Raw genomic sequence first — 23,568 nt, 5'->3', positions numbered from 1 at the left:
GAAACTCAAAACTGGGGGATTGTCTCAAGGAAGAATACCTGGAATTGGCAATGAGGAGCAAAGAGTATATACTACAGGGACCAAGAAATGTAAAAGAGTAAAATACACACCCAAAAATAAGCTCAGTCTAGCACAAAACTAATGACCAACATGTATTTCTGTACTATAACACAGTAACGGCTACCACAGAGAACTATAGGTCCCACTGGAGGCCCAGTAGAGGAATCAGAGGTTTCACAAACATGTGGAAGATGTAACATGGAGCTGAGTGCTCAACAATGAGTAAGGGCAAAAGGACCTTCAAGGCAGAAAGACACTACAACTTAGGCAAAGGCAGAGAGGTGTGAAAAGAACATAAAGCATTCTGAGAAATGCAAACAGTTCAACATGATTAAGGGCAGAATGAGTCAGAAAGAGAGTCAGGACATATACCTGGAAAGGTAGACCAAGGCTACAACTATTTCTTCTGCTAAAGCAAGAACAAAAGATATGAACAAATTAAATTGTTGCCCCTAAATCCTTCATAAAAACCACTAATAGAAAACAAAATTGACAAATTGTAGTTTCCTCTTATTTTCCTTAGTTTGTAGGAGATGCCAGGATGCAAATAACCTAATAGCCAGTTGCTTTAAGAAGATTAATCAACCCTTAGAGAACAAATGCTGCTACATTATACACAAATTTTATGATCATTATGATAATCTCCAATAGCCAAGATTTAAATGTGCCATAGAAAATTATGCACAACTAAGACATTGTAAGCAATTGAATAGAGCTCAAACATAAATGCATTAGTTGTAGATTTGTAACATGTATATATGCAAACATAAATGTATACAGCTATATATAAAAATTGCTTTCCATTTAAAAAAACAATATAAGTGAATGCAGAGATAATAAGAACAGTGGTATATACAACTTTTATAAATGATTAATGTTAGAATTAACTATCACATTGGAAAAGATGTCTCACTAGGTAACTGTTGGTATATTTACTCTGTCTCCATTTCTACTTTAGCAGCTGTGATTTAATGGAAAGCACACCATATTTGGGAGCCAAAGAAAATATATTCAAGTACTGGCACTGGCACTTATGAACTATTAAGCAAGTCACTTAACTTTCCTGTGCCTGAGTTTAAATTACAAAATGGAAATCAAAAATCCATATATCATGTGGTTTTATTAAGATTTATATGAAGTACTATATCTAAAAGAGCTTTGTAAACCATAGTGAGCTACAAAATAGTTTAGTTACATACTTTGAAATATTATTAATGTAGAACTAAAAGCCTTCAAGCCATCTGCCGAACCCCCACTCCCCAAAATAAAGCACGATTAAAATCTGAGATGATAAATCTGTTAGTTTGATAAGTATGTCTCACCACCTCTCTTCATAACCTTACCTTTGAATGAGCAGGCCCTCTTTCATTCAGAAGTTTATACTGGGGTTGGACTCTATTGAAACGGGCTAACTCATTTACCAGACACATTGCAGTTTTCTCTTTTGGGTTTGCCATTTTATCTTGGAGAGAAGCTGTAAATAAAAAGGCTATAAAGTTTTTGTGAAGAATGACTTTACAAAATGGAAGAAAAACTAGTTTTGACTTTGAAGGTAGATTGTATATTTAAATTATTTTCATGAATTTTGTATTTTAAAAATTCAAATTACCTAATGTCTTCCATTACATGCAACAGAAATATGTATCACATTTTAAACAATAAATTAAGGTAAAATTTTTCCTAAGTACCTAAGTTGTTCTATGTATATAACAGCATGCTTAAAGATTTTAAAGTAAAATTATAATAAATTTTATCTTAAAAACTTTCCTTTCCCCTCAAAAAATTTACTAGAAACACATACGTTTCCTGGTTCTTATTACTATGAAACTAAATTTTGTCTACCTTCTTGATCGTTTCATCTCAATTTTTTTCCTTCTCATTATGAGGCAGTGTGTTAGAAAAAGCTCTAGACTTGGGAATCAGGTCCTAAGTTTAAGTACTAGCTCTTCCAACTACAATTTTTCAGTGACTCTAAACAAATTAACTCCCCTTTCTGTTTTTTTAAATAAATTTTCAAAGTTGTAAAAAGAATAATTTAACAAGTGCCCATGTACCTAACACCCAGTGCTTATTAACCATGTTCCATGTTTAACTCTTATTAAAAAAAGAAAATAGGTGGTATTCCATTCCTGTTAAGTTCCTTATATCTTTTAGAGTATTGATGTATGTGGTTCTAGACTCACATAAATGGTATTATAGCATTATAATAAACATTCTCACAGTTTACTTTCTTCACTCTTCATTGTGTTCTCAAGACTTTTACTTATATAAATCTAGCACATTAATTTTAACTACCATAGAATTCCTTTTACAATATTGCACCAGTTTTTTTATCCACTCCTCTGAGACACTGGGTTGTTTCCAATTCTTCACTCTTAAAGAGAGCATGCTGTCAAATAGCTCTCAAAATGACTGTACCAAATTACCTTCCCCTACCGTTTCTCCTCAAGCTCAAAAACACGGAATATAATCAAGTATTTTAATTTCTGATAATTTGATATTTGACAAACAGTATCCCATTATTGTTCTTTGGATATTTTTCTCCACTACTATTTTATGTTTGTTTGGGATTTTTCTTGTTCAGAGACAGTCTCACTATGTTGCCCAGGCTGGACTCTAACCCTGGGTTCAAGCTATTTTCCCTACTCAGCCTCCCAAGTAGCTGAACTACAGGCTTCTATCCTTTTTTTTTTTTTTTTTTTGTATTATAGTTACCAACTTTTCCTTTTATGGTCTGTGCTTTTTACGTCTTGTTTAGGAAGTCCTCTCTAACTGTCAAGATCTCAATGATTTTACTTAAAACTCACTAAGCCTTCTATTCTTTCTATAAAATGAGAGAAATAAATCTATCCCGCTTAAGTCCCAAAGTTGTTGTGAGATTAAGAGTTGTAAATGTATGATATGGTTTTCTAAACTACATCGCAAATACAAGGTACTATTATAGCTTCAGAATATTTTTCTAATACCACATTATTTTAACCTATATTTTTCCTTTCTCTCATTTATAGACACATTTAATTACTTTTTTCTTTCACTTCCCATAAAAAAAATGCCAAAAAATATTTTAAAATCTAAGCATAAAACATGCAAGTGGATTACTTCCTGCTCATTTAAACTATAGTCACAATAAATACAGTTCAATCGTAGTCACAAGAATACTTAAAATGAATGAAAATGGCTGGCTTTAGGAACTTCATCTACAAACTTCCTAGGCCAAAGTTTAATATTAAAAATAATATTCTTTTACATTTCTAATACTCTTAACAGGCCCAATAATTTGTACAATGGCTTGATTGCGATAATTATGATTAAGAAACTATTTTATAAGAAAACTACGTAAGCACCTGGTAAGACCTAAGTAAAATGAAGGAATCTAAGCAACCAATTGTAGGGCCAAGACAGCTGACAGTAGATGCTACAATTAAGCCATTGTAAGTGGCTTGCAAAAAAAAAAAAAAACTAGTAATTATTACTTTTGGGAAAAGTACAAAAAAGACAAAAGTCAAGACAGTTTTGAGAAAACCTGCATTTTACCTATTCCATTGCATATCACACAAATTTTATAAAACATCCTGTTCAATTCGGAAAGTCAGTCGTCATAAGAAAATACAAGGTAACCTGAGCCGATAATCAGTTTTAGCCTTTGCATACCATTGCATGAATTCAAGTGCAACAGACAGCACAGCCAATTTAATATCAAAAAGCAAAAGCAGAATAATTGGTTAAAAATGAGAAAATATTAAAGTCTGATAAAAATCAGCCAATTTTGCATAACACAAATAGCATTTATACCACCACTGTGTAATTTTCGTAATTCAGTAATGCTGCGTATTCATCTGTTACAATGCAAAAAATATCAGAAGCATACAAACGTAGTGTGAAAATTTTATACTATGAAAATTGCTAATAGCATAGGTTCTACACATATTAAACAGCGATTTAAATGGTTCATTTATAATGAACCCATTTGGTATGAAAACCTAATCTAAATCCTCTAAAGGAAAATGTTAACAAATAACATGGTATAAAACTTATATTCCATTAATTCTGACTTCCTGCTTCATAAAAGTTAACATGAATCCAGTAACACATTTTAATGGGTGACTGAAGTTTTAGTGTGAGAAGTGTCCAAGATCCCACTTTGATAAAGCTTCAAAATTAAAATCAAAATGTTTAAAGTTGATAACTTAGGAAATAGTCATAGTTGTAATGTTTTATTTTAAAAAGGGATTAAAACAAATAGTTGTTCCTTTATTTAATGAGAAATCTTAATAGGATTCTTACTTGACAGAGAGCTCAGTAATACAGCAATAACTTTTAAATTACACCAAAATTTAGATAGAGCATCTATAAAAACAAACTGGTCTATAAAATCTGAGACACATAAAAAAGTTATATAAATCTTTTTTAGAGAAGTCAATAGTGCAAAAAAGTGAGAAATGAACATAATGTTACACAGGTATGCATTTTCAAAGACCTATAGATGTTATCACTGAAGATATTTTGAAATAGGCTTCAAGTCCATTTGGTGGCTGGAATAGTAGAGACCTACTTAGAAGTAAATAAAATTAATAAAAATGGATTCACAATCTCAGACTGCCACTTTGAAAGAACAACTGCCACATGATGGTTAAGAGCCTGTTTTGGATATCTCTGTCACTTACTAATATCTGTGTGACCTTGAGAAAGTACTTAAATCTCACTTTCCCACAAAGTAAAATAGAGATAATAGTTGTTCTTATCTCACTGGATAATTGCATGGATTGAATGAGATAATACCAAACACTGTTAACAATGATTAAAAATTCATTATTATTCTGATTTAAACATTTGTTAAAACAATTACACTATCATCAAATATTAAAACAGTGACATAAAAAGTCATGAAAAAAGAGTTTATAAAACTAAGTAAAAATATTCTTAGTTAAAATATTCTGTTACAATAAATTGATTTTACTCATACAAATATACTTCTTGGCTGGGCATAGTGGCTCACATCTGTAATCCCAGTACATTGGGAGGCAGAGGCGGGAGGATCGCTTAAGGCCAGGGGTTTGAGAACAGCCTGGACAACATAGCGAGACCTCATCTCTACAAAAAAATAAAAACATTAGCCATATGTCATGGCACATACCTGTACTCCTTGATACTCAGAAGGCTGAGATAGAAGGATTGCTTGAGCCCAGGAGTTCCAGACTGCAATCCAGCCTGGGTGACAGAGTGAGATCCTCTCTCAAAACAAAACAAAACAAAAAACAAGTATATTTCTGTAGTAGTCTGTGAAAAGCATGTATTTGTTATTATTTTTTCCACTGACTTATAAACCCATAAGTTCGTTTCCACTGAAAAATTCTCAAATATGATATAAATTATATTAAAGGTTTACGTGTGCTAGGAAATATTCTACCTTCACTGATACGAAACTTGGTTAGATGTAACTTACAACTTTGATAAGAAACACTGGTAAAATACATATTTATAATAACAGTATTTGCATATCCAACAAAAACATAAATACACTCTATTTTTAGATTCACTCTATTTTTATGTCTTCACAAAATGTCCTGGACTCTGGAATTTGAATCTTCATTTTGCCTGTTCATTTGTATGTGTAGGAACCAGTGAAGAAACACAGCAACTGTGTTCAAGTCACTGAACAAGCTACAAAATAATGTAGCTCACAGGCAAAATGATCTGTCCCCAAAGGAGTTCACAGTCTGATAGAAGAAACAGACACAGACAATAGACAAACACAATAAATCACAATATAAGTACTATAATAAGGCTGTTACAAAAACTCCTTAGACAAAGGGTGTATGGAAAGTCAAGTTTTAAGAGGTGGTGATTAGATAAGGAAAGCAAAAATTCACTTAGGTAACAAGGGAACATGAGAGAAAGACAGTCCAAGCTTTTCAACGAGTATAGACACAGGAGAAAGCACATAAAACAACATAACTTTCTAGCAAATGCAAGCAGAAAACTGGCAGAATACAGAATTCATGAGAAAAAACAGCAGAATAAAACTATGTGACCAGAATTCACTAGAACACCAAAAGTTTCCTAAACCGGAACTTAAAGTAGCATTTTTTAAAGTAGCTATATTCCAGCCAGAACTGTTGCTAGTAAGGTCACAGACTACCTCGCTTCGCAAGGCAAATCATTCCAAAGAATCCTTTCCATCCTTGGTCCCAGAAATGACTTAAACACAGTTTCTTTCCTTTTTTTTTTTTTTTGAGACAAAGTTTCACTCTTGTTGCCCAGGCTGCAGTGCAAGGGTGCGATCTCGGCTCACTGAAACCTCCACCTCCTGGATTCAGGTGATTCTCCTGCCTCAGTCTCCCAAGTAGCTGGAATTACAGGCATGCACCACCACGCCCAGCTAATTTTGTTTTTTTAGTAGAGACGGGGTTTCTCCATATTGGTCAGGCTGGTCTCGAACTCCCGATCTCAGGTGATCCGCCCATCTCAGCCTCCCGAAGTGGTGGGATTACAGGCGTAAGCCACCACGCCCAGCCTTAAACACAGTTTCTATGTCTCTTTACTGGTTCCCCTTTCTCTATTCTCTGCTATTGGAGGGAACTCATCCTAATTCCCAAGTAAAATAAGAAAGAAAAAAGTCAAAAGAGCAAAGGACCCTTTCATGGGCTCTTGCCTTCTAGGAGCAATCTGACAGATATGTCCCCAGCTATTAACTAAAACAAACCTTCTATTTTCAAATTAGACCCTAACATAAGGCTGTCCAAGCAAAATTACTGACGAACTACCCAGGCATCAAACTGCTCCATTTTTAACAGTCTGTCCATTAGGAAAAAATTTAAGTTCCTCTCTCACATAAACACAAAGATAAATTTCAGAAATATTAAAATGCAAAATACAAAAATTTCACAAAAACTAACGGAAATTAGCTAAATATCTGTCATACTCCTGTAACACAGAAGGCCTTCCTAGATATGAAAAGGAACCTAGAAGCCATAAAGGCAAAAACTGATAGTTAACAACATAAAAATAATAAAACTTCTCTAAAGCAAAACATACCACATATGACACTAAAGTCTAAGCCATTTTGAGTTAGTTTTTGTATACAGAAGAAATACTTGCAATATGTGAAGAAAGGCCAGGCGTGGTGGCTCACGTCTGGAATCCCAGCACTTTGGGAGGTCAAGGTGGGCAGATCACCTGAGGTCAGGAGTTCCAGACCAGCCTGGCCAACATGGTGAAACCCCGTCTCTACAAAAATATACAAATTAGCCAGGCATGATGGCGGGTGCCTGTAATCCCAGCTACTCAGGAGGCTGAGGCGAGAGAATCACTTGAACCCGGGAGGTGGTGGTTGCAAGTGGAACCAAGATCGCACCACTGCACTCCACCCTAAGCAACAGAGCGAGACTCCGTCTCAAAAAAAAAAAGTGAAGACAAACTGTTAACATTCATAAAATAAAGATACTATAAATCAATTTTTTTAAAGCCAATAGGAAAAAAGGGCAAAGGTACACACAATTCACATAATTTCTTGAGTAAATATACCTGTTCAAAAGAATGTTAAAGAGCCTGGCCAACATGGTGAAAGCCTGGCCAAGATGGTGAAACCCTGTCTCTATTCAAAATACAAAAATCAGCCAGGCATGGTGGCACATGCCTGTAGTCCCTATTCAGGAGGCTAAGGCACCAGAATCGCTTGAACCTGGGAGGCGGAAGTTGCAGTGAACTGAGATGGCACCACTACACTCTAGCCTGGGCAACAGAGTGAGACTGTCAAAAAAAAAAAAAAAAAAAAAGAAAAAAATTCAAATTCCAGTGATATATAATTTTCCCCTATTAGACTGATAAAGATTTTTTTTTAATAATCATTTAAGTATTAACAAGTATGTGGGGAAAATGGGTGAGAATTCTGTTGGTGCAAATACAAATTAGTACAAAATTTTTGATGGGCAACATTGATTAAAGTTTCAATTGTACCTATCTTTAAAACAGCAATTATTAATCTGAGGATTCATACTACAGGAAGACATTTGCAATGATAATCTGGAAAACAAGACTATAATAGCAAAAACTATAAATAAGATAAATATTATTATTTACCAAAAATTGGTTAAACTACATGAATTATGCAGCTTTGAAAAGAGAAAGAGGTACAGAGCTTACGAATCAACATGGGAAAACTTTGCAAACTGGTGAATGACAAAAGTTACAGCAGCTTACTGTGTGATCATATATTTATCTTCTTTTTTTTTTGAGACGGAGTCTCGCTCTGTCACCCAGGCTACAGTGCAGTGGCGCGATCTCGGCTCACTGCAAGCTCCGCCTCCCAAGCTCAAGCGATTCTTCTGCCTCAGCCTCCTGAGTAGCTGGGATTACAGGCATGCGCCACCACGCCCAGCTAATTTTTTTTTTTTTTTTTTTTTTTTTTTTTTTGAGACAAGAGTCTCGCTCTGTCACCCAGGCTGGAGTGCAGTGGTGTGATCTTGGCTCACTGCAAGCTCCGCCTCCCGGGTTCACGCCATTCTCCTGCCTCAGCCTCCCAAGTAGCTGGGACTACAGGCACCCGCCACCACGCCCAGCTAATTTTTTGTATTTTTAGTAGAGACGGGGTTTCTCCATGTTGGTCAGGCCAGTCTCGAACTCCTGACCCCACGTGATCCACCCGCCTCGGCCTCCCAAAGTGCTGGGATTACAGGCGTGAGCCACTGCGCCCGGCCAGAGTAAGTTCCTTCTAGTCTTGACAGTGCCACCATGGTCCTGAAAAACAGAAAAATAATGCTCAAGGATCCGACTTAAAGCAGGCCATGTTGTGCCTCCATCTCCAACTTTTCCAGTGAAGCTATCTAGAGATTTAAACAGGACAAAAACACAGTGTGTCCTTACCAGTATTTAGTTTGGTCAGTCTTCTTAACTTCAGTCATTCTAAATATGTGTATGATGATACCTCGTGATTTTAATTTGCATCTCCCTAATGAATACTGTTAATTAACTTTTTTTCATTTGCTTATATGTCATCTGTATCTCCTGTGGTGAAGCGTCTGAATATTTTACCACTTTTGATTTTTTTTTTCTTATTGCTGAATTTGAAGAGTTCTTTACACATCCTACATACAAGTTATTGATTAGACATATGCTTGGTAAAGATTTTCTTCTAGGCCAGGCGCGGTGGCTCACGCCTGTAATCCCAGCACTTTGGGAGGCCAAGGCAGGTGGATCGTTTTAGGTCAGGAGTTCAAATCCAGTCTGGGCAACATGGTGAAACCCCACCTCTATTAAAAATACAAAAAGTAGCTGGGCACGGTAGTGTGCACCTGTGATCCCACCTACTCAGGAGGCTGAGGCACAAGAATCACTTGAGCCCAAGAGGTGAGGGGCTGCAGTGAGCCAAGATGGTACCACTGCACTCCAGCCTGGGGAACAGAGCAAGACTCTGTCTCCAAAAAAAATTAATAAAGTAGTAGGAAAAAGATGAATTGCTAACAATGTTGGAGCAAATGGACAGTCATCTTAGAAAATAATAAAGGGGAATCACTACGAAAAAAATAAAATTTTTTCCCCAAACTGTGGCTTTTCTCTTTATTCTCTTACCAGTGTCTTTTAAAGAGCAGATTTTAATAGTCTAATTTATCAATTTTTATAGTTTGTACTTTTAATGTATATCTAAGAAATTATTACCTAACTGAGGTCTAAAAATTTTTTTCTCCTGTTTTCTTCCACGAACATTATAGTTTTAGGTTTTACATTTAAGTCCAGAAGCCATTTTGAGTTAGTTTTTGTATACAGTGCAAGGTATGAATCCATTTTTTGTATATCAATATCCAGTTGTTTCCAATTGTGGAAAAGGCTACATTTCTCCCACTACATTGCCTTTATGTCTTTGTCAAAATTATTAGTTATCTACATATAAGGAGTTTATTTCTGGACTACCAATTCTGTTTTCACTGATCTATTTGTCTTTTGTTGTTGTTGTTGTTGTTGTTGTTGTTGTTGTTGTTGTTGTTGTTGTTTTGAGACGGAGTCTCGCTCTGTCGCCCAGGCTGGAGTGCAGTGGCGCAATCTCAGCTCACTGCAACCTCCATCTCCTGGGTTCAAGCGATTCTCCCGCCTATTTACCTATTTTTATGCCAAACTATTTTACAGCTTTTTAATTCTTGAAATCAGGTAGTGTTGGCTCCCACACTGTTCTTTTTCACAGTTGTTTAAAGTTCTTTAAATTTCCATATGAATTTTAGAATCACCCTGTGCAGTTCTGTAAAAAAGCCTGCAAAGATTGAAATATAAGTCTCTTAAATCTATAGAGTAATTTGGTGAAAATCAACATTTTAACAAAGTTGAGTATTCCAACCCATGAAAAGGATATACAGTCACTTCTCATTATTGAGATAATAATATGTCAATGACTGTTGCGTGAATTAGAAATTATAGAGCCATTGCTCCCAGGGGAACTAAAGTATTAGGTTCTTGCAAGCTTCTGCTAACATTTTTGTGAACTGATCATACGTCATGTTTTATGTGTTTCTGTTTAGAGACTTCTTGTTTAGTATGTATTACTAATATATGTTACTGATTCATTAACATTGAACTCATGTCCAATAGTACTGTTTAACTCCTGCCTGAATAAAGCTTATCCGATACACATATATTCTCCGTAAGGCATATCAGAGCCTCCCAGTACTTAGAAACACTATATGGCACTTAAACATTACACTTTAAACGTTTTAAACATCAAAATAACCATCTTTGTAAACATCAAAATAACCAACAAAAAGCACAAACACGCAAAAAATGCAGCACTAAATAAACCAAGAAAGGGCTACTTGCTTACAGTATGAAACCCAAAATAAGAAAGCAGAGCACTGTCTTGTTTGATCCCAGCTGGGTATATACGTGTGCACTGGGTGATTCAAAATGTTTTGCCCCTGCAAGTGTCTGAGAATGACCACAAAAGCACTGCAAGTGTTGGTTTTGGGGTTACAAATAAAAATTAGTGAGTAAGCCAATTCCTAGGTAAAGAATCCATGAATAATGAGAATCAACTGTATCTTATTTAGGTATCCTTTAATTTCTTGCAGCAGTATTTTGTAGTTCTCATTTTCTTTAACATATTTTGTTAGACTTATCTCTAAGTAGTTCATATTTTTGATGCTTTTGAAAATGCTACTCTTTTATTTTCATTTATGATTGTTCTCTGCTAATATATAGAAACACAATTGGTTTTTGCATACTGCTCTTCTATCCTGCAACTCTGCTATAGTAATTTATTATTTCTAGTAGGATTCCATCAGATTTTCTACATAGACAATCAGGTCATCTGTGAATAAGGACAGTTTTATCCATTTCTTTCCAATCTGAACACCATGCATTTCCTTCTCTTGCATGATGGCATGGGCTAGAACCTCCACGGCAACATCAAACGGAACTGGTTAAAGTGGACATCCCGTCTTCTTTTTTTAAAAAAAGTGTCCAGTTTTGGCCGGGCGCGGTGGCTCACGCCTGTAATCCCAGCACTTTGGGAGGCCGAGGCGGGTGGATCACAAGGTCAGGAGATCGAGACCATCCTGGCTAACCTGGTGAAACCCCGTCTCTACTAAAAAATACAAAAAAATTAGCCAGACATAGTGGCGGGTGCCTGTAGTCCCAGCTACTAGGGAGGCTGAGGCAGGAGAATGGCATGAACTCACAAGGGGGAGCTTTCAGTGAGCCAAGATCGTGCCACTCCAGCCTGGGCGACAGAGCGAGACTGTCTCAAAAAAAAAAAGTGTCCAGTTTTTCGCCAATAAGTACAAGGTCAGCTAATAAGGTTTTTCATAGAAGCACATTAGCAGACTGAGAAAGTTCACTTCCACTTCTAGTTTGCTGAGAGTCTTTATGATACTGAATATTAGATTTTATCAAATGATTTTTCTGCATCTATTGAGATGATCATGTGATTTTTGCTTTTTAGTTCATTAACATGGTAAATTACACTACTGATTTTTTTGAACATTAAACCAACCCCACATTCCTGGGATAAACCCCACATGGTCATGACATATTATCCTTTTAATAAACTGTTGAATTAGATTTGCTGAAACTTTGTTTAGATTTTTGCAATTATATTTATGAGACATACTGGTCTGTAATTTCCTTAAAATGTATTTGTCTGATTCTGGTATCCCAGTAATGCTGGCATCATGAGCCTTGTAAAAAATTCCTTCCACTTCAATATTTTTAAAAGCATATAAAATTGATATTATTTTTTCCTTAACTTGTATAATTCACCAGTGAAACTATCTGGACCTAGAGTTTTCTTTTTAAGTAGACTTTTACTACAATTTTTATTTCTTTAACATATAAAAAGCTACTCAGGGCTAGGCATGATAGCTCATGTCTGTAATCCTACCACTTCAGGCCAAAGAAAGAGGATCACTTGAGCCCAGGAGTTAGAGACCAGTCAGTACAACATGGTGAAACCTTATCTCTACAAACATTAAAAATAAAAAAATTAGCCAGGCATGGTAGCATGTGCCTGAAGTCCCAGCTAGGAGGCTGAAGTGGGAAGATTACTTGAGGTCAAGGCCACAGTGAGCTATTATCGGACCACTGCTCTCCAGCCTGGGCGACAGAGTGAGACCCAGCCTCAAAAAAAAAAAAAAAAAAAAAGCTATTCAGGTTATCCATTTTCTTCTTCTTCCTTTGGGATTAATTTGCTCTTCTTTTTCTAGTCTCTTAAGATGGAAGCTGAAGTCAAATATTTGAGCTATTTGAGTTCATTCTTCTTTCAAAATATATACATTTGGAGCTATAAATTTCTCCCTAAATACTGTTTTAGCAATATCTTCTAATGTTGTATTGCTGTTGTCATTTAGTTTAAAATACTTTCTAATTTACCTTTCCTTCTTTTTAAACCATAGATTACTTATATTTTTTAATTTCCAAATATTTAGAGATTTCCCAAGAATCTTTCTGTTAATGATTCCTAATTCCACTGTAATCAGATACAATTTTTTATGACTTGAATCCTTTTGAATTCATTTAAGACTTGTTTCATGGCCAGGCACCATGGCTCACGCATGTAATCCTAGGAGTTTGGGAGGCAGAGGCAGGAGGATCACCTGAACCCAGGAGTTCTAGACCAGCCTGGGCAACACAGTAAGATCCCAACACTACAAAAAAAAAAAAAGAATATTAGCTGGGTGTGGCGGCACACATTTATAGTCCTAGATACTTGGGGAGCAGAAATGGGAGGATTGTTTGAGCCCAGGAGGTCAAGGCTGCAGTGACCCATGGTGGTACCACTTCACTACAGTGTGAACAAAGCAAAACCCCACCTCCAAAAAAAAAAAAAAAAAAAAAAAGTACTTTATGGCCCAAAATATGGTTTATCGTTGCAAATGTTTTGGATAAACTTGTGAACAAATACGTATTCTACTCTTTTCAGGTAGAGTGTTCTATAAATGCAATTAGGTCAAGTTGGTTAACAGTCATTCAAGTCTACTATATCTTTGATGATTTTCTGTCCACTTCTATCAATTATTGACAGGGGTTACTAAAATCTCCAATTATGACTGGATTTCTCAATTTCTCCTCGCATTTCTATCAGTTTTTGTTTCATGTGTTTTGAAGCTCTGTTATTAGGTGCATAAACATGTAACATCATTATGTCCTCTTAACTGACCTCTTTACCATTATAAATGAAATGACCTTCTTTATCCCTGGAAATATTCCTTGCTCTGAAATATACTTTAATATTAATATAGCCACTCCAAGTTGCTTTTGACTAGGTTACCATATTATATCTTTTCCCATTCTTTTACTTTTAACCTGTTTGTTTATAAACTATTTCTTGCAGGCAAGCATATAGTTGGATCTTGCTTTTAGATCCAATCTGACAAATTCAGCCTTTAAATTGGAGTGTTTAGACTATTTACATTTAGTGTGACTATTCATATGGTTAGGTTTGATTCTATCATCTTGCTATTTATTTTATATTTGTCCCATTTGGTGTTTGTTCCTTTTTTCTTCTTTTTGGACTTCTGTTGAATTATTTTGTGTGACTCCATTTGATCTCCTTTTTATTGGCTTATTAGTTGTAACTCTCTATTTTGCTATTTTAGGGGCTACTCTAGAGTTTACAGTATACATTTTTAACTTAACACAGTCTATCTTCCAGTGATATTATCACCTCACACAGAGCAAAAGAATCTTATAACAGTATACCTCCATTTCTCCCTCCCTGCCTTTTAGCTATTGTTATCATGCATTTTACTTTTAGATAAGTTATAAACCCCACAACAGCTTGTTAATATTTTTGCTTTAAGCAGTCAGTTATCTTTTAAGGAGATTTAACTGATAAGAAAGAAAATCTTATGTATTTACCCAAGTAGTTACCATTTCTAGTGTTCTTTCTTTCATGTAACTCCATATTTGCATCTGGTATCATTTTCCTGCTGTCTGAAGAATTGCTTTTTAAATTTTCTTCCAGAGGGGAAATGTTAGCAATAAATTCTTTCTGCTTCTGTGTTGTAAACATCTTTATCTCATCTTTATTTTAGAAACATATTTTTGTCAGATACAGAATTATAGATTGACATTTTTCATCTTTCAGTACTTTAAAGATGCTTCCCCAGTTTGTTTGCTTATATCGTTTCTGATAAATCTATTAAGATAATCATCTTTATCTTTCTTCCTCTACATGCAAAATGACCACATCTCTTTCTCTGACTGCTTTTCAGATTTACTCTTTATCATTGGCTTTCAACAATTTGATTATAATGTATAGTGAGTCCTCACTTAACATCATCAATAGGTTCTTGGAAGCTGCAACTTCAAGTGAAACAAAGTAGAACAGAACCAAATTTACCATGGTCCAATCGACATAAACAAGTGTTAAGTTCCTACAGTGTATTTCTAGTTACAAAAACATCACCAAACTTCTAAATAAATACCAAAACACTTCTAATATTAAACAATGAAATGAATGTGAGCTACACATACACTTAAGAAAGATTAATAAAAACAAGTAAGATAATTATTTACCCAATTTTTCTAGTTCAGGGTCACAGGTGGTCAGTAGCGTATCCTAGCCGCTCAGGGCACAAGGCAGAAACCAGCCGTAGACAGAATGCTATTCCATACTAGAGAGCGCGTGTGCCCACACACCCACACACACATACACACATACACACACACACAACAGACTAACTCATACTGGAACAATCTAGAGAGGCCAATTAACCTAATGCTCACATCTCCCTAATGTGGGAGGAAACTGAAGTGCCAAAGAAAACCCATGCAGACATGGGAAGAACATGAAAACATCACACCAATACTGGCCCCAGCCAGGAATCAATTCTTTTTCTCTCATCAACATTATGACAAAATGATGTTGAAAGAAACATTATTTGAGGACCTGCTATACCTTGGTGTAGTTTTATGTTTCTTATACTTAAAACTCATTCAACTTCTTTATCTGTAGGTTTATGGCTTAAGTCTAAAACATTTTTGGCCATTATTTCTTAAAATATATTCTTCTGTATATTATGTCCCTTGAGAACTATAATTATTCATCTATTTGGCTGCTTGAGTGTGTCCCACAGCTCACTGACTTTTTTTTCTTCTTTCTCTATGCTTCATTCTGGATGGTTTCTATTGCTCTGCCTTCAAGTTCATTCATACTTTTTTCTGCAATGTCAAATTTATCATTAATCTCATACCGTATATTTTTCATCTCAGTTGTAGTTTTCATCATTGTAAGTCTGATATGGGTCTTTTTGTCTCTTCTGTATCTCTAACTTTTTGAATACATGGAATACAGTTATAATGTTTTACTGCCTTCTGCTAATTCTATCATCTGTGTCAGTTCTGTGTCAATTTTGATTGAAGATTCTCATAATTATGGGTCATATTTCATGCTTCTTTGCACACATGGTAATCTTTAACTGAATGACATACCTTGTTAATTTTACCTTGCTATATGACTCCTATAAATCTTTTTGGACTTTGTCCAGGCATACAGTTGAGTAATTTGGAAACAGTTTGTTCCTTTCAAGTCTTGCTTTTATAATTTACTAGTTCGCTCCAGAGCAGCAACATCTTCTCAACTCAGAGTCTGCCAGACTCCACATCTCAGTTTCTACTCTCTATGTCACATCCTGGAAAATCTCTCAGTGCAGTAGGCCTGGGGCAATTGTAGGACTCACCTCGTTTGTTTCTTCTCTCTCAAGAATCACTTGATTCTTGAGATTAAGACCTGAATGTCTTAATCATTGTTGTTTCTACATATTTTGTTTTTTTGGAGAAGAGGGGTAGGATTGTTTCAAGAGGACAGTAAACACGATCCTTGTTACACCACATGGACCAGAGGCAAAAGTCCCCATCCGTCCTTCTTATTTAATCTATCTGTATCTATTTAAAATGAGTTTCTTGTAAACATCATAAATATATGGTCCCTGACTTACGATGGTTCACCTTATGATTCAACTTTACCATAGTGACAAAGTGATATGCACTCAGTAGAAACCATACTGAAGTACCTATATAAGCATTCTATTTTTCACTTTCAGTATCACATTCAATAAATTACAATGAGATATTTAACACTTTATTATAAAATAGGATGTATGTTAGATGATTTTGCCCAACTGTAGGCTAACTTAAGTGTTCTGAGCACATTTAAGGTAGGCTAGGCTAAGCTATGATGTTCAGTAGGTTGTGTGTGTGTGTGTGTGTGTGTGTGTGTGTGTGTGTGTGTATATATATATATATATATTTTTTTTTTTTTTTCTGAGTCAAGGTCCCACTCTGTCACCCAGACTAGAATGCAATGAAGACTATAACTCACTGCAGCCTTGACCTCCTGGGCTCAAGCAACCCTCGCACTTCAGCCTCCCAAGTAGCTAGGACTACAGGTGCACACCACCACATCCAGCTAATTTTTGTATTTTTTGTAGAGATGGGTTTTCACCATGTTGTCCAGGCTGGTCTTGAACTCCTAGGTTCAAATTATCTGCCAGTCTTGGCCTCCCAAAGTGCTGGGATACAGGCATGAGCCACCATGCCCAGTTAATTATGTGTATGAAATACATTTTTGACTTTCAATATTTTCATCTTACAATGGGTTTATCAGGACCTAACACCATCATAAGTCATGGAGCATCTGTACTTGAGTCTTGCTCTTCTATACAATCTGACAATCTTTGCCATTTAAATTGAGCATTTAAGTCATTTACATTTAGTATAATTGTCAATATTACTAGATTTATATCTACTGTTTTGCTATGTTTTTGTCCTGTTATTTGTTCCTTTCTTCATCTTTATCTATCTTCTTTTAGACTGATTATTTTTAGTACCCATTTTATATCCTACATAGGCTTACTATTTTTATTTTGTCGTATAGGAATTGTTCTAAAACATACACAGCCTACCTTCAAATATCATTCCACTTCATGTATGATATAAGCACCTAAAAATTCTATACTTCCCTTTCCCTTATCCCATTCTTTATGCTACTGACATCAATTAATTTCTATGTATAAGCCCTCAAGGCATTGTTAGTATTTTTGTTGTAGTCAATTATCTTTTTAAAAGTTAAAAATGGGCCAGGCATGGTGGCTCACACCTGTAATCCCAACACTTTGGGAGGCCAAGGTGGGCGGATCACTTGAGGTCAGGAGTTCAAGACCAGCCTGGCCAACATGGCAAAACCCCATCTCTACTAAAAATAAAAAAATTAACCGAGCATAGTGGCTCATGCCTGTAATCCCAGCCTTTTGGGAGGCCGAGGCAGGTGAATCACTTGAGTCCAGGAGTTGGGAGACCAACCTGAGCCACATGGCAAAACCCCTTCTCAACAAAATATATAAAAATTAGCCGGATATAGTGGTGCATGTCTGTAGTCCCAGCTACTTGAGAGGCTGAGGTGGGAGGACTGCTTCAGCCTGGGAGGTCGAGGCTGCAGTGAGCCATCATCGTGCCACTGCACTCCAGCCTGGGAAACCTGTCTCAAGACCTGTCTCAACAACAACAACAACATTTTTATTTCAATACCACCAATTTTCAGCTATTTGATTATGATGTGCGTGGTTAGGTTTTTTTTTTTTTTAATATTTCTTCTACTTCAGGTTGACTTCTTACCATCATCTACAGGTTTATAGTTTCTACTAAACAGAGAACAGAGGTTTAAAGTCATTATTTCTTAATGTCATTCACAGCAACCTGGATGGAACTGGAGACTTATTCTAACTGAAATAACTCTGGAATGGAAAACCAAACATCATATATTCTCACTCATAAGTGGGAGCTAAGTTTGTGAGGATGTAAAGGTGTAAGAATGATACAATGGACTTTGGGGACTTGGGGAAAGGGTGAAAGTGGTATGAGGTATAAAAGACTACACATTGAGTACAGTGTACACTGCTTGGGTGATGGGTGCACCAAAGTCTCAGAAATCACCACTAAAGAACTTATTCATGTAACCAAACACCACCTGTTTCCCAAAAACTGTTGAAATAAAAAATAAAGTCATTATTTCTTATAATATTTTCTGTTGCCCCTCCCTTCTCCTAGGATTCTAATTACACGTCTTAGACCACTCGATATTTCCCACAGCTCACTGATGCTGTTTTTTTCTTTAGTCCTTCCACCCTGTTCTTCATTTTGGATAGTCACTATTGTTATCTATTCAAGCCCACTGATGTGTGTCTTATCTGCTATTAATCCCATCCAATATATATTTTATTTCAGATACTGCATTCTTCATCTCTATTTTTATATTTTCTATGTATTTCCACATCATCTTTCTGTTTTGCCCTCGCGTCTTGAACATTTAGAGCATATTAGTAGCAACTGTTTCTATATCTTTGTCTGCTAAATCATCTTTATCATTTCTGGGTCTCTTTCTTTTCAGAAAATTTTTAAATCCTGGCTATGGGTCATATTTTCATTCTTCTCTGTAAGCATTTTAATATTTTATTGAGGTAGAATTGACATAATATCTAATTAATCCATTCAAAGTGAACATTCGGCTGGGCACGGTAGCTCACTCCTGTAATCCCAGCACTTTGGGAGGCCAAGGCAGGTGGATCACTTGAGGTCAGGAGTTCAAGACCAGCCTGGCCAACATGGTGAAACCCCGTCTCTACTAAAAATACAAAATTTAGCTCAGCGTGGCAGCAGGTGCCTGTAATCCCAGCTACTGGGGAGGCTGAGGCAGGAGAATCCCTTGAACCCGGGAGGCAGAGGTTGCAGTGAGCTGAGATCACACCACTGCACTCCAGACTGAGCGACAGAGGGAGACTACATCTCAAAAAAATAAATAAATAAAAAATAAAGTGAATATTCCAGTGGTATTTAGTCCACTCACAGTGTTGTACAACTACCACCTATACCTAGTTCCAAAACACTGTTATGACCCCAAAAGGGAATTCAACACCCATTAGGCAGTTGCTTCTCATTCGCCCTTAATCCCAGGCCCTGGCAAGCAACAATCTACATTCTGTCTCATAGATTACCTATTGTGGATATTTCACATAAATGGAATCATACAATATGTGACCATTTGTGTGTGTCTTCTTTCACTTAATATGTTTTCTAGGTTCATCTGCATCGTAGCATGTATCTGTACTTCATTTCTTTACTGCTAGACAATTTATGGAATGCAGACTATTGCAATTTGTTTACTCATTCATCCACTGATGGACATTTGGGTTGTTTCCACCATTTAGCTATTGCAAATAGTGCTGCTATGAACATGTGTGGTCATGTATTTGTTTGAGTACCTGCTTTCAATTCTTCAGGGTATATACCTAGGAGTGGAATTGCTGGGTCATATGACAAGTCTATGTGTTCCTTTGAGGAATTGTCAAACTCTTTTTTCCACAGAGGCTGAACCATTTAACATTCCCACCAGCAACATACGAGGGTTCCAGTTTCTCCACGTCGTCCTCAAAACCAGTTACTGCCCGTCTTTTGATTCTGGCCATCCTAGTAGGTGTGAAGTGGTATCTTACTGTGGTTTTCGTTTGCATCTCCCTGATCACTAATGATGTTGAGTATTAATGATGTGTTTATCTTCTTAGAGTAACTGTCTATTCCAAGTCCTTTGCCCATTTTTTAGTTGAGCTTTTTTTCTGCTGTTGAGTTTTAAGTTTTCGTTCTTGTATTTTGGCCATTGGTCCATTATGAGTTAATTTTTATACATGGCATGAAGTAGGGGTCCAACTTTATTGTTTTGCATGTGCATCTCCAGGGGTCCCCAAACCATTTGAAGAGATTATTCTTTCCCCACTGAATCATCCTGGCATGTTTGTTAAAAATCAATTGCCTACAGATACATTAATTCTGGACTCTCAATTCTATTAGTCTATACGTCTATCTTTATGCCAGTACCACACTATTTTGATCATTGTAGCTTTGCAGTAAGTTTCTTAATTGGGAAATATAAGTCTTCTAGCTTTATTCTTCTTTTTCAAGACGGTTTTGGCTATTTGGATCTGTTGCAATTCCATATGAATATGAGGATCAGCTTTCCAACTTTTGCAAAAAAAAAAAAAAAAAGGCCAATGGAATTTTGATAGAGATTGCATTGAATCTGGAGATTGCTTTGGACAGTATTGCCATCCTAACGGCAATGTAAAGTCTTCCAATTCATGAACACAAAATGTCTTTCCACTTATTTAGGTCTTCTTTATTTCAACATGTTTTATAGTTTATAGTGCACAAGTCTTTCATAAGCAAGTCAACTCCTTTAGGCTTTTGGATGCTATTATAAATGCAATCTTTTAAAATTTATTTTTGGATTGTTCATTGCGAGTATACAGAAACACAAATGTTTTTTGTGTGTTACCTTGTACCTACAACTTTGCTCAAGTTATTTATTAGCTTTAGTGGAGGTTTTTCTGGATTCTTTGGGATTTTCTATATATAGGACCATGTCATCTGCAAACAGAGACAGTTTTATTTCTTCCTTCCAAATCTGTATGTCTTTGTTTCTTTTTCTTGTCACACTGCTCTGGCTATAACTTCCACTACAACTTGAATAACTGTGGTGAGAATGGGTATCCATGCCTTGTTCCTGATCATAAGGGCAAGGATTTCAGTCTTTTACTATTGAGTTGGATGTTAGCTGTGGGTTTTTTCATAAACGCTGAATGTTGAGGAAATGTTTAAAAAAAAAGTTCCCTACTATTCCTGATTTTGAGCATTTCTATCACGAACAGCTGTTGAATTTTGTCAACTGCCTACTGTATCAATTGAAACAATCACGTGGGGGTTTTCCCCGCTTCATTCTGTTAATGTGTTGTACTACACCACCCTTGCAATCCTGGGAATAAGTCCCACTTGGCCATGGTGCATATTCCTTTAAATATGCTGCTAGATTCAGTTTGCTAGTATTTTGTTGAAGATTTTTGCATCTTTATTATTCAGGAATATTGGTCTGTAATTTTCGCATTATGTCTTTGTTTGGCTTTGGTATCAGGGTAATAATACTGGCCTCAAAGAGTAAGTTAGGAAGTATTCTTACTCTCTCCTCTCCAATTTTTTGGAAGAGTTTGAGAGCGATTCTCATACTCTTTAAATATTTAAATATTTGGTATTCTTCTTTAAATATTTGGTAGAATCCACCAGAGAAGCAATATGGTACTGGACTTTTGATTGGGGGTTTTTGTTTTGTTTGGAGATAGGGTCTCACTCTATCACCCAGGTTGGAGTGCAATGGCATAATCATGGATCACTGCAGTCTCAACCTCCCAGGCTCAAGTAATCTTAGTTTGGGAGGTTTTTTAACTAATTCAATCTGTTCACTTGTAAGTCTGTTATATTTTCTGTTTCTTCTGAGTCAGTTTTAGTAATGTGTATTCTAAAACTGTGTCCATTTCATGTAGGTTATCTAATCTGTGCATAAAATTGCTCACAGTATTCTCTTTAATCCTTTTTGTTTAAGGTCAGTAGTAATGTCCCCACACTCACGTCTAGTTTTAGTTATACCTATCTGTGTTTTTTCTTTGTCAGTCTAGCAAAACGTTTGTCAATTTCATTGATCTTTTCAAAGAATCAAACTTTTAGTTTCACTAATTCTCTATATTATTTTCCTATTCTCTATTTCATTTATCTCCACTCTAATCTTTATTTACTTCCTTTTCTCTGGTAGCTTTGCATTTTCTAGTTTCTTTAAAATGTAAAGTAAGATTATTTATTTGAGGTCTTTCTTATTCTTTAATGTAGATGTTTATTGCTAAGAATTTCCCTCTCAGGACTGTTTTCACTGCATCATTTAAGTCACATATATTGTTTCCATTTTAATTTATTTCTAAGTATTCTCTAATTCCCACATATTTGTAAATTTCCATATATTTGTAAATTTTCCAGTATTCCTTCTGTTAATGATTACTAACTTCATTCCACTGTGACTGGAAAAGATACATAGCATGATTTCAATCTTTTTAAATTTACTGAAACTTGTTTTGTGGCCTAATACAGCCTGGAGAATGTTTCATGTATACTTTAAAAGAATCTATATTTTGGCAGGGTGCAGTGGCTCACGCCTATAATCCCTGCACTTTGGGAGGCCGAGGAGGGTGGATCACCTGAGGTCAGGAGTCTGAGACCAGCCTGGCCAACACGGCAAAACCCCGTCTCTACTAAAAATACAAAAATTAGCTCGGTGTGGTGGTGGACACCTGTAATCCTAGCTACTCAGGAGGCTGAGGCAGGAGAATCACTTGAACCCCGAAAGCGGAGGTTGCGGTGAGCCAAGATGGAGACATTGCACTCTGGGCTGGGTAACAGAGCAAGACTCCGTCTTTCAAAAAAAAAAAAAAAAAAGACAAAAAAAAAAGAATACATATTTTGCTGTTGCTGAATGTTCTGTATATGTCTGTTAGGTCTAGTCGATTAATACTGTTGTTGAGGTCCTCTAGTCCCTTACTGATATTCTGTCTAGATATTCTATCCATTGCTAATGTCAAAGCAAGCATTTTTTGACTGAATGACAAAAACTAAATTTTACATTGTTGGGTTCTGAATTTTGTTGTATTCCTCTAAATAGTGTTCTGGTGCAGTTAAGTTACTTGGAATCATTTGGAGCCTTCTGAGGACTCTTCCCAGTGCCCCATGTACTCTACGACATCCTTTACTCTGCATAGTAGGAACACGACTATTTGAAGCCTTATTGTGAACTCTGGAAATTGTTTTTCTTCGTGCTTTCCAAGTGTTTTCTTCTCTGGCCTCAGGTAGGGCCTGTCAAGCATCTACGAAATCAGAACTCAGCAAAAGACTCCAGGAGAACCCTCTGGAGATCTCCAAAATGCATGCTCACTTGTTCATGCTCTCTTGCTTTTTAGTGTATGCCTCCCCAACGGCAATCCCAACCCCCTTAGCTCTTTATTCTCTGGTACTCTGCCCTGTAATTCTAATCGCCTTGATCTTCCCAAATTTTTATCTTTGTCTTTTTATCTCAGTAGGACTGCTGGGCTCTGTTTTGGTTCCTCCACACCTTGCACTGCAGCCAATAAACTGCCTCTAGGCTCTGCAGTAAGCTGTTACAATTGA

At 36.2% G+C, this 23,568-nt stretch overlaps 1 protein-coding gene across 20 annotated transcripts in view; it reads right to left on the bottom strand.

The window, feature by feature from the left end:
- STAU2 (staufen double-stranded RNA binding protein 2) overlaps positions 1-23,568 on the bottom strand; it is a 330,469-nt gene that overhangs the window by 291,160 nt on the left and 15,741 nt on the right. For 6 of the 20 annotated variants that reach the window (XM_055349013.2, XM_019032509.3, XM_055349017.2 and 3 more), the window contains one exon: positions 1,404-1,534. The exons of 12 other annotated variants lie outside the window; for them this stretch is intronic. In XM_055349013.2, coding sequence (XP_055204988.2) covers positions 1,404-1,517 — 114 coding nt within the window. In that variant the 5' untranslated portion in view covers positions 1,518-1,534. Of the gene's footprint in view, positions 1-1,403; positions 1,535-5,194; positions 5,304-23,568 lie in introns of those variants that run through there. 2 more of the 20 variants (XM_055349012.2, XM_055349016.2) reach the window with 2 other exon arrangements.

The sequence above is a fragment of the Gorilla gorilla genome, chromosome 7 (genome assembly GCF_029281585.2).
Source record: "Gorilla gorilla gorilla isolate KB3781 chromosome 7, NHGRI_mGorGor1-v2.1_pri, whole genome shotgun sequence".
NCBI lineage: Eukaryota > Metazoa > Chordata > Mammalia > Primates > Hominidae > Gorilla > Gorilla gorilla.
The sequence above is the reverse complement of the archived record's forward strand: the minus strand, read 5'-3'. Positions and strand labels throughout refer to the sequence as shown.